Raw genomic sequence first — 12,202 nt, forward strand, 5'->3', positions numbered from 1 at the left:
TTATAATAATATTGTAATATTATAATAATATATTGTAATATTATAATATTACAATAAACTATTATAATAATATTATAATATTGTAATAATAATTAGAATGAATTCGATTCGTAGAACTTTTTAGTCATTTTGAAAGAACTTTGGAATTTTGTTTATTGATCATTTTATCCTTCTCGTACTATTCGTCGATTAAAAAAAGTGTGAAACGAATCTTTCAATTGCTTCCAATGTACCGATACGTAATCCATCAAATAAACCTTGAAATATCGTAAAAGTTTTTTTTAAAAGGCGTGATATTGCGGAAAATTGGAAATTATAATTATAATTACTTGTAAATTATATTTAAATAAATACAAAGTATTTGTACATCGCCGTATTTATTATTATTTATTGTTTACATACACTTGCATGCAACACTAAATACATATTACATATTAATTTTATACGATACTAATTTTATATTACTAATAATTAACATATTACGTAATATTCGACAATACCTTCATACAATTAATATACTGACGTACAAATAATAATAATAATAATAATAATAATAATAATAATAATAATATACTGACGTACAAATAATAATAATAATAATAATAATAATTGTTATAATAACAATATTACCAATGATATAAAACATTTACACGTCACCATATTTATTGTTATTTATTATTTATTATTTACACGTTGCACTCACATGCAATACTTTATTTAACGTTCGTCAACAGTGCTCTCGACTCGATGACAAACATCACAAAAAGAACGAGACGTGACGCACTCTTACAATTGTAAAAATAAAGTAAACATAAACACGACGGCGATCTTCGTTTTTCCAAATGACAGCCCCCAGTGCCATCTCCAACCTCTCGTACCATTGAATTCTTCTTCGCGCCACCGGACCACGGAAGGTTATACGCCCCGCTACAACGCCAACAACAGGAGGCGGCCGGCTACTTGTTTGCACATTTTGTTTATGCCGCTATTTTTAAGCGAGTCGGAGCCGCCGAGCTGTGGACGGGTTTTTTCAGCGGCGGCGATTTTCACGGGCCGCCTGGCAAAGGCCGTTCCTTCTCCCTCTGTGTCCGTGAAAATACGCGGAAAGGTCCCCCCTCTGTCGGTATATCGGTCCAGAGGGTCGGTATCGTCGGTCCCTCCCCCTCGCTTCACTCTCGTTTTTCTTTTCGTTTTTGTGTCTCGACGTGCATACATATGTGACGTGCCCATAGTTCGAGAAAGAAAGAAAAGGGGAGGTTGTTGCACGACCGCGTGTGGTGTTCGATACGTCGCAATAGGGCGAAAAGTGGGCGAAGAGGGGGAGGGGGTGGGAGAAAAAGTGCCAACACAACTGTCGCGTGACCCAGATAAAAGGATAGCGGCGTAGGATATACCACGGGCAGAGAGGAGCTTTTGTCTGCCTTTGCAGAACTCGAGAAGAGTCAGCTCATCAGCGTGTCTATTCTCGGAGAATGGGACATCTCGAGAACCTAGTTAGTCAAGACGGCTGTCCTCTTCAACATAACAGAGGCAAATTAGAGTTTTTCACTGAGATGTGTGTGTGTGTGTGTGTGTGTGTGGTGGAGAAGGGACGAAGGGGATTTCGAAATGCGCGCGCTTCCCTCACCCCGTACGACGCCATTGGCTGCAATTTGCATTCGTTCTCCGCGCGGTGTTATTGGGTGCTTTTACGTTAGCCATGCAAATTAATTCTGCAATTCTCTCTCACTCTCTTTTTTTTTCACCTCTTGGGCTTGGACGGAATTCAGATTTTCATTTGTGCGCGGCGTAATGCGAATTTAAATCGCGCGCGCAAGAGAGAGAAAGAGTGAGGTTATGGCGGGAATTTCAATTTGAAACGAAATTTTTCGCGATCGACAATTTGACAACGATCTCGTTTCAGGGAATATCACAACCAACTTTTATTTATTTTCCAGTTCAAGGGAAGCAGGTTCGAAGATAATTCAATTTGGAATAAATGATTTAATGATTCCGATACTAGACGAATTTGTAATCGTAAATAGTTGATACGGCTCTTTGTATGTTTAAACGAGGAATTTTTTTATTTTAATTGACAGTTTCTGACTGAAATTTGAAATAGATAGATGTACAAGTCGGAATTATCTTACAACAAAAGTTGTCTCATTGCAGATTATTTTATTATTTACTATTTTTTTTTACTATTATTTATATTTTACTGTTAAGAAGTTTTGTAGATTATTTCAGAAATTTTATGAAGCACTTGCCCAAATAAAGAGAGGGTTTTATAATTTCTCAAAATTGTAGATTATTTCAGAAATTTAATAGTATTTTGTGATTTTGTAAAATTGCAGACTATTTCAGAAATTTTATAAAACATTTTGCCCAAATAAAGAGAGAAATAGATAGTTATTCCATTTGATAATTAACAACTTTGAGAATCAAATAAATGTACTACGTGAATAAGTATTTTTCGTACATTTTACTTAAAGAATGCCTCATTCTGTTATATGCATAGTCGTCGGAATAATGTAAATTATCTCGTTATTCCACTGTAAATTGAAATAATTCAACATTTCGTTTTCTTATTTCAATAAATGTTTTCCTAAAGTAATTTCTGGCTTCATTTATGTCGGAGATGAAGTTTATGCAGTTATTATCCGGCGATAAATTGAAAAGTGAACGTTCCTCCAGATAAAATGCTGCATTATCTTGTGAAATACTGTGTAAACTTTATTGCTCATAAGTCAAACGTAGATTAATTAAAATAATAATTACTTCGTCGTTTTTCAATATTCGAGCATGAACGAGAAACAAATTGTAAACTTTCGGAAGAATATTTTTAATTTTTTCTACGTCTTCGTAAATATTTATTAAAAATGAAGAAACCAAAGTTTCTTTCACAAAGTCAAGCAAAATTTCGTTCACAATAAAATTTCAATAGTAATGACGATTTTGTTAATAATAAAAATTTCAGTAACAATTAATAAGTAATTGCTAGTAATAATAACAATTAAATCTCTAATTAATAGTGGTTTCTAGCCAATATTATACTTACATTAAATAATGATATAATAATAGCGTAGATTTAATAAATAAATAATATTAATAATTCCAATAACAACAATAACAACTATTTATTAATAACTAACAAATTTTTGTGATTAATATTAAAAATCGAACGAACTTCTTTCTTTCCAACAGAAAATTTCTCTTGAAGCACTTTGCAAAACTACTGCACATGAGACAAGTACAAAAATATTCAGACATAATTAAAATGGTCGAAAATATTTCTTGAAAATAGATGAGATAAATTAAATTTAATTGTACAAATTATAAGAGATATACAAATGAACGTAATTACATGTTAATTGCATAATCTGAAAATAACGAGCAAAAGATAAACGCGAGCATCTAATTAAAAGAAAACGTATATATATTATAGGTGAGTATTCCTATAGGATTTCCCTTTTATTTGTGTTTGAAATGTGTTGACACTATAATACTTTTGTTTTTACGAGTGTTTTAAATTTTTTAACATCTTCCTTGTCAATGTCTGTGTAACTTAGTTTAAGTTCCATTTTGAATGATTGAATTTTACTGAACTGAACTTGAGTGATTAGTTATGTAAGTTTCGTACAAAGCTCTTTTTTATGGTAGCTGCTTATGTACTTACATGCATCATCATTTATCATTCATCAAAATGTCACCAAAGTGTCTACCATAATATTAATTACTGCTGTTGATGAAGTTCCACTTCATTAACGATTTAGATATTGTAAGAAAAAAGGATATCTTGTCTATTTTTGGACATGAGTGAAATTCTTTGTAACATTAGACTGTAACTTGTTGAAAATAAATTCCTAATACTTGTTTGAACTGTTTTCAAAATTCGTGAGCTCTTTCGATATTCAATTTTTAATTCCAATTCTTCTAAATCACTGGCATACGAAAAATAAAATAATAATGAAAACAAGAAAACTTTTAAATTACTAGCATACGATCAATTTTAATAATAAAAAGAAGAACAAAATAATAGTGAATAACAAAGAAAAATAAAATAATAATGAAAACAAGAAAACCAAAAATATTTGAGAATATGTTTCAAGTTTAAATAAATAATTTTCCATTGCGGACGGAGCTTGATTTAATCGATTTAATTAGACATTAATCGGCACTTGGAAACGACCTCGATCAAAAATTATCATCTATAACGTTCGCTGTGTAATTTGCAGAAAATATGAAAGCCAAGAAACCGATCGACTTACCGATTCCAAAGGGTATGGACGAGGATCTCGACGAGGACGAGGACGACCTTGAAGATGATGATGGCCTGGACACTGACGCAGACGACGAAGATGACTCTGACGCTGATCCCGAGGACGTGCTTAGCGATCAACCTGACGACGACGAGAGTGACGAAGAATATCTAGACGATTACAATTACGACACCACGACAAGGTAAATTTTCATTAATAAATATACATTATATACATTATAAATATATAAATATACAAATTTATAAATATTATACATATTAATAATATTATAAATATTATATATAATATTTATAATATTTATATATATTATATTTATAATATTCTAATATTATTAATATTTAATATTATAATATTTTAATATTTTAATATTTAATATTATAATATTTTAATATTTAATATTATAATATTTTAATATTTTAATATTTAATATTATAATATTTTAATATTTTAATATCTAATATTATAATATTTATATATATTATATTTATAATATTTTAATATTTATATTTATATATTTATATTTATATATTTATATATATTATATTTATAATATTTTAATATTTTCTTAATATTTATATTTATATATTTATAATATATATAAATATTATAAATATTATATACAATATTATAAATATTATATATAATATTTATATACAATATTATAAATATTATATACATTATAAATATATAAATATACAAATTTACATTAATTATAAATTTACATTAACTCTTGCAATATTTAATACAATTAATTTTGCGATATTTATATAATTAATATTACATCACGTAGTGAGACAATAAGCAAACGATGATGGCAAAATGTTTGTGGTATAATAACTTTGGCTCTGTTTGAAATAAATATTTTAACGAATGATGAATTAAACAATTATTCCATATTATCATTTGTTGGATTATAATAAATCTGTAGATATTAAAAGACAGAGTATCCAGATATTCATATTTCTTTGTATAATTAGTTTTCGTTGCAAATGAAAGAGATGGTGAGAATAATAATAAATGTTACAAATATTATTAATATTATTCATTAAAATGTATGTGAATCTTTAGATATTGAGAGAGTGAGACAAAGCAAACGACAGTGGCAAAATGTTTGTAGTATAATAACTTTGGCTCTGTTTGAAATAAATATTTTAACGAATGATGAATTAAACAATTATTCCATATTATCATTTGTTGGATTATAATAAATCTGTAGATATTAAAAGACAGAGTATCCAGATATTCATATTTCTTTGTATAATTAGTTTTTATTGCAAATGAAAGAGATGGTGAGAATAATAATAAATGTTACAAATATTATTAATATTATTCATTAAAATATATGTGAATCTTTAGATATTGAGAGTGTTAGATCCTTGACACTGTGAATATTTGCAGTGAAATTTTTCTGTTTCATTGAAAGTCATCTTAAAAAATATTCATTCAAGTATTTCAATATATTTTATGTACTGTTGTAAGAATTATTTAAATATTCCATTGTGCATTAAACGTTTTTCATATTGTCGACAAAACAAAACTCTTGACTTTCTAGATTTTCAATGAAATATTATTATAAATGCCTGTAACAGGAATCGTAAAAAGAGCTAAACGCTTCGATACTCTTGATGTACATAACTGTTTTATAGTAAATAAAACTAAAGAGGATTCAGTGGACAATTTACACTTTGACATTTGCTAAATTTTGTGAAATTTTAATCTTCCAAGCGGGGGTAATTCTGTTAAATTATTATCATACTAATCCTTTGTGGCCTAAATTATGGACTTCAAATTTGTATCCCAATTGGACAGTAATTTCAATTAATAGTTCGACTACTGTGCGTTTCGTATTTTCGCGAGCGCGAATATCATTGTAATCCGACGAATTTCACATTTCGGCTGTAATAAATGATTTCGAACGCAGCGAACAACCATTAATAATTAGTTACTCACGCGATCGAAATGTAAATGTAATTTATAAAATGTGTAGGAGATGCTTCTCGTGATTCTCTTCAAGATTTACTCGTGGATATTAAACGTGGAAAGCTTTAGATCAACTGCTCGACATTAATAAATGCAAATGAAACAATTGCACGTGGAATTTTAGAAAAAAAAAAAAAAAGAGATCAGTTTGTTTGACGTGATATCGTAAAAAATGAGAAACGAGACCGCTGACACTTGCGGCAATAGAAATTGAAATAACGAAATGAAATTAAAAATATTACATATATTATAAACTAAAATTATAACAATGTAAAGTTAAAAATTAAAATTAACAAATTAAAAATATTCTTTGCATTCGTTTCGTAAACGTAGAATACGCTTGATGAGAAATCGTCAGGGAAGATTTCAAGCGATTTCGTTAACGCTGTCGCGATGAATCACGCTCGAAAAAAATCGTCGAAAAATTCGCAAAAATCGAGACCAGCTCGATTTAATTGTCTCGTTAACGATCGCTTGATAACGCCTAATAATCTTCCCGGTAAATCAGCCTAAGTAATTATCGCCGCGCGATCATTAAAACGTGCGTGCATCATTTACTAATGCGTGGACACGTGTTCGTTATGCCTAGCCGATTGTCAACGACAGTTTCAACCACAGAGAAACCGAAGCAGGACGTGACCGCGATGCCGTTGCCAGTTAGCACCAGCACGCAGCAATCGTCCCAGTCGCAGAGCACGCCGGATCCGTATCTGACTCACTTCGATCCTCGTTCCGAGCACCAGAGCTACAAGCAGGCGCAAATGAGGCTCGAGGAGGTGCACAAGGAGAAAGTGACAAAAGTAAGCGAGGGTGTTTTACCGCCTAGCTCGCTTCTCCCCCCCTCGATTCATTTTCCAAAATACATTTTCCAAAGACAAAGACAAAAAAAAGAAAATGACGATTTCAAACTCACCTTGAGTTAAGATAGTCTTCTCTTCAGTTAAATTGAATTTGTTACGTTTTATTTTCTTCAATCACTCACACACACACTGCGTTTCGTTCGCTTTTACTTTCGTTGAGTTTTCCTTCTTTCTTTTTTTATTTGATTGCGAGTATAAGTAGTTTGCTAGACTGAAGAGTAGATAGATAGATAGAGAGAGAGAGAAAGAGAGAATTATTGCAGAAGACAGAGGCAGAGGTCAAGCTTCAAGAGATAGCTATTATCTCGCGGGACGCTAGTGTCGAAATCTTTGTGCTACAACGTTTTCAGGTGATGAAGGACTGGAGTGATCTCGAGGAGAAGTATCAGGACATTCGTGCCCACGACCCGGTAGCCGCCGACGCTTTCAAACGATGGATGACCGCGCGGTTCCAGGAGACGGTCGCCGCTCTGGAAGAGAGCGGCGCCGCGGAGAAGCATCAGTTGAGCGCTATGCATCAACAACGAGTGCAAGTACGTGACACGAGTAGCGTAATCGAGCGGGCGGGTGATGACGAGCGATTTTTGAAAGGAGAGACGCTCGTGGATAGATTATGGACACTGTTACACATATACTGGGGCAATACAATAATAATTCAATTGTTCTTTGTGCTTCGTTCAAACGTTGCATTTAATTTTCCGAACATCACATTATGTAAGTTAGATTTAGTTGGTATGATTTACTTGTTGTTTCATTTTCTTTGGTTCTTTCTCTTCTTTCTTTCTTTCTTTCTTTCTTCTCTTCTCTTCTTCTTTTGTTAAGCTAAAAGAATCTTCTGACATTTGCACGTTTAACTTATGCTTTTATGATTTCATAAAGATCAAAGGAAATGTATGATATGTAATAGATTTCTTTTCCTACGATGAATGCCATTGATAATTCATTTATGTGTTGATGCTCAATTATGTTTTTGTATTTGATATTCAACAGATGTGACATTGGAACAGATATGATTAATGGCATCCATTTTACAATACGTTGTATATTAATTACTCATCATATTCATATGAAAAAGGAAAGAAGGAGAGATGTACAATATTTACCGTCATATTAATCTGCAGGAAGCTGTTAAACAAAGAAACGAGGAAGCAATGTCATGCTACACAGCTGCTCTGAACGAGACTCCACCAAATGTAAGTTCCTCAGTTATTTTACAGAACCTCAAATTCACGAACCTCAATTTCATCATGATCTTTCGTTTCGTTCTTTAGATTCACCGAATCCAGAAATGCCTCCAGAAATTGCTCCGAGCTCTTCACAAGGACAGGCATCACACCATTGCCCATTACAAACATCTGCTGGACAGCAGCTTGGAGCAAGCTCAACGGGAGAAGCCAGCAACGTTGGAACACTTGGCAGAGATCGACAGAATCACCAATCAGAGTCTGTTGATGCTAGAACGGTAACGTTATCGATCGCCATAACGTTAACAGTCAACGTCTCAGAATATCAAATTCCAGATTTTGACAGTGCAGAAAAAAAAAAGAAAAAAACATACATTGTACCTTGATAATAGAGTGCTATATGGAGGATTTCGTTCGTTATATTTAGGTACCCTGATTTAAGCGCGAAAATTGGCCGGCTTATGGATGATTACGTTTTGGCCCTCAGGAGCAAAGATGAGACTCCTGGACTGCTGCTAGCGATGACGCGAGAAGCGGAGGCAGCCATTTTAGATAAATATCAGGCTGATGTTACCAGTAAGCAACAAGGTAACTTTGAAAAGACTCTGGCAAAGTCTCGTCGATGAGTCTCACGTTAAGAAGGATCACGATAAGCGTGTTTTTTGTTCATTAATTCAGTCTCTTTTGAATGACACTGGTAATTCTAATGAATTAATATTTCCATAGTATTACAATATTGTCAAATGTACAAAATCCTTTCATATGTACAAGTTAAATGTAAAAGTTAAAGTGAAAGTAGATAAAAATAGAAAGAATCAAGGTTTGATCAAAAGTATCGCAGGGAATAAAGGCAATATTTTGAAAATTGAAGGAAGAGATGAAAAATGTGACCTATCGTGTTCTCTTTCCATTGTGATATTTGATAAAAAGGGACTACGTGAATACAATATTGTTTCGCAGAGAAAGAACATCAAAGACAATTGGAACGAGTGCGCAAGGAGCAACGCAAAGCTGAACGCGGCGAATTACGTACAGAGCAGGCGCAGCAAGAAGAGAACGACTCGATAAATGAGAACAAGGATAGCCAGCAACAGCCGGAACAACCATCCGCAGTGGCAGCTATGCACAGTGAAGGACTTGTAAGGGCAGCTCACAGCATGACACATGACATTTCCCACTCTGAACCGGTAGGTACAGAAAAAGCTCTACACAAAATTTTATATCGACAACGAAAGATTACAAGACTATCTTTGTTCTCTTCGTCACGTAGGGTTACTCTGTAAGAAGGGAGATATACCACAGGGAGAGTCGATCAGTCTATTTCACACTGGCGTTCGCTGGAATCGCACTCATGGCTGCAGCGGTGGTAGGTGTAGCGGTATTCAAAAGGCGCAGCGCAAGAAGCCCTCACAGTCAGGTACTATAAAACATGCCACTCTATTAATGTCATGTCATTAAAAATTATATATAATAAATTTAACCAAATTTCACTAATGTAATGTAATCGCTCGCTTCTGATTTAAACAGGGATTCATTGAGGTTGACCAAGCGGCTACACCAGAGGAGCGGCATGTCGCAAACATGCAGATCAACGGATACGAAAATCCTACATATAAATACTTCGAGATCAAAGAATAATTTAATCACCTCGGTCTACAAAATGATTTCGTTTCGTAACTGGTCTTTAATTGTACGTTCTCGCGCATGTTCTTTAAGACTCTCATAGTATTTTCGTTAGCGTAAGGCTAAGTAACAGTCAGGCTCGAGGTTCTTCCGAAGATCCCGAAAGTATATAAAAAATAATCCACATCCTTAGTGATGTATGGAATGAAATCTGTCCATAGGGAAGTAGGACATTGCGGATACAGTATCATTGCGCGACACGTCTCTTTATTATACGCTCGCGGCGTTAACACGACCACACATTCTAACGATCTATGATATGTATTAAGCAAACGTTTATATAACATCTTTCAGTAGATAGAGATGTTGCGAGTTGAAACGCACGGAATTATCTACTCACGTGGCAATTCGAAAGGGAAACAACATGCCAATGTGCCATATGGGAAGCGCGTGAAGTTGTTGTCTTCGGAAGTATCTCATTACACGTTGTTTTCGTTTCGTTGTCATATATGTATATGTTATTAACAAAAATAAACAAACAGGAAGGAGCGCTGACAATTGAGGGAAAAGAAAAAAAAAAAAGAAAAAAGGAAAGAAGAATCACTACTCACATTAAATGTTATAAGCGAATATACCCTTCAATCGGAAGGCTGTGGACTATGATCAGTTGCAGACTCATTGTTTTTCTCAGCAATAGGAAATGCGTACGATGCGATGGAAGAAACGCGATAACTCATCGTCGACGATGACGCATTTCGACACAGTATGCGTGCTGTTGCGCTCTTTGCTGTATATTTCTGAGTTCTGATATTTTTCGAGATAGTAAATGGCAATAATGGTAATCAACCGCAGCAGCTTAAATAAATACGTGAAACTAAGAGGGGGGGGGAAAAACAGTAAACGGTAGAGCAGCGGTAGCGGCTTGCACAGCGGCAGTATAAAAAGTATAATCCGACTTAAAAGAGAAAAGAAAAGAGAAAAAAAAAAATGATAAGCATATTAAATAAATAGCACTATGCGAGTAAATAAAAGAAAAAAGAAAAAAAAAAAAGACGTGTATGCTCTTGTACGACACTCTTAAAATATCAGAACAGCGATCAAAATGCACGTTCACCTTCGTGATTGCAGCTGTTTTTTCATCTCCGTTCGATTCCCACTGCCTGATTTTTTCAGCGACCTTTTTCAGTACTTAACGTCTACTTAGATTAATATAAACAACTTTATACTTGTAAGAAAATTGAATCACGAACGTATCTAAAAGTTATTGTAAACGAGAAGCAAGATATTTTATCATTCCATAACGATAAAGTCCACTATCTTATCGAGGTGCTGTCCGAACGTATGCACGGAAAATATTCGGCAGCTTTGTTCGATTCGGCCGAGTTGTCGCCGCGTTTCCGTCGCCGGTATGGAAACGGACGAGTCGAAAGAATCACGTCGATGTTGTCGAATAAGAGGAACAGTTTCAACACAGGAGTTTTTTTTGAGTGGCATTAGTACCTCCGATTTAGGTCGAAATAAGTGGCGACTGTTAAAAAAGGCAAGCGTGTTTCTGTCCTTTCTTCATTTCATCAGTTTATTTTCTGTCTCTCTCTCTTTCTCTCTCTCTCTCTCTATCTCTCTCTCTGTCTCGAAAGATGGTTCATACAATAACTATCTTAGGATATTAATTATATATGATGACGATAATATATTACACGTTTAATGCTTATATATTTGTATATGGTCAAATGGTAGTAGGCTGCGCTTTAGCCAGGGTCGCGTGGGAAAGCATAGCTTTCGGTTTTGTAGCACTTCTTCTTTTTACGTAGATTATATTCGTTTTCCTTTTTCTTCGTGTATCAATTAATTAGCCATGCATTAACGTATTACATTACGTCAAGTTGATAAGCATTACTCGTATAACTACGGCAACAGGAGAAGTACCAACAATCTTAGTCGCGCAAGCATTGTGTTAATAACGATCTTCTGAGATGCTTTTATTACTTTAAGTCTACGTTAAAGAGTTATACTCTAGTTTTCTCTGTCTTTCTCTCTCTCTCTCTCTCTGTTTATCAATAAGATAATTTATTTGTTTTGTGCTAACTTTGCTAAAAAAAAAAAAAAGAAAAAAAAAAGAAAGAAAAAGAGAAATAAATCAAGCGAATGCGCAAACCGAGGACGATTGAACGATAATCCTTGGATTCCTAAGCGCACGTGTAAAGCAGCTGCCTTCCTATTCAGCGAGCATAAGTTAAATGAAAAAAGAACACGCTGTTTCTCTCACGCAACTCCGGTGGAAGAACGAGCCAACGAA

General features: G+C 33.8%; 1 protein-coding gene across 4 annotated transcripts; it reads left to right on the forward strand.

The window, feature by feature from the left end:
* The first annotated feature begins 4,186 nt into the window (after positions 1 to 4,186).
* Positions 4,187 to 12,202, forward strand: LOC122532101 (amyloid-beta-like protein). 4 transcript variants are annotated; one of them, XM_043660576.1, is made up of 9 exons: positions 4,187 to 4,440; positions 6,829 to 7,039; positions 7,450 to 7,632; positions 8,221 to 8,292; positions 8,371 to 8,561; positions 8,711 to 8,871; positions 9,244 to 9,470; positions 9,554 to 9,700; positions 9,811 to 12,202. In XM_043660576.1, the coding sequence occupies exons 1-9, from the start codon at positions 4,220 to 4,222 to the stop codon at positions 9,919 to 9,921; spliced, it is 1,524 nt and encodes a 507-aa protein (XP_043516511.1). In that variant the 5' UTR covers positions 4,187 to 4,219; the 3' UTR covers positions 9,922 to 12,202. The 4 variants fall into 4 exon arrangements, with proteins under 4 accessions (XP_043516511.1, XP_043516513.1, XP_043516512.1 ...); XM_043660578.1 differs by having other exon boundaries at positions 8,771 to 8,871; XM_043660577.1 differs by having other exon boundaries at positions 7,459 to 7,632.

The sequence above is a fragment of the Frieseomelitta varia genome, unplaced genomic scaffold (assembly GCF_011392965.1).
Source record: "Frieseomelitta varia isolate USP_RPSP 00005682 unplaced genomic scaffold, Fvar_1.2 scaffold_434, whole genome shotgun sequence".
Classification (NCBI taxonomy): Eukaryota; Metazoa; Arthropoda; class Insecta; order Hymenoptera; family Apidae; genus Frieseomelitta; species Frieseomelitta varia.

Excerpts from the sequence above, each read along its gene's own strand:
- LOC122532101 (XM_043660576.1), top strand. The coding sequence starts at position 4,220 with ATGAAAGCCAAGAAACCGATCGACTTACCGATTCCAAAGGGTATGGAC. Across the intron at positions 4,441-6,828 it reads AATTACGACACCACGACAAG|CCGATTGTCAACGACAGTTT; the intron begins GTAAATTTTCAT and ends CGTTATGCCTAG. Across the intron at positions 8,293-8,370 it reads TGAACGAGACTCCACCAAAT|ATTCACCGAATCCAGAAATG; the intron begins GTAAGTTCCTCA and ends TTCGTTCTTTAG.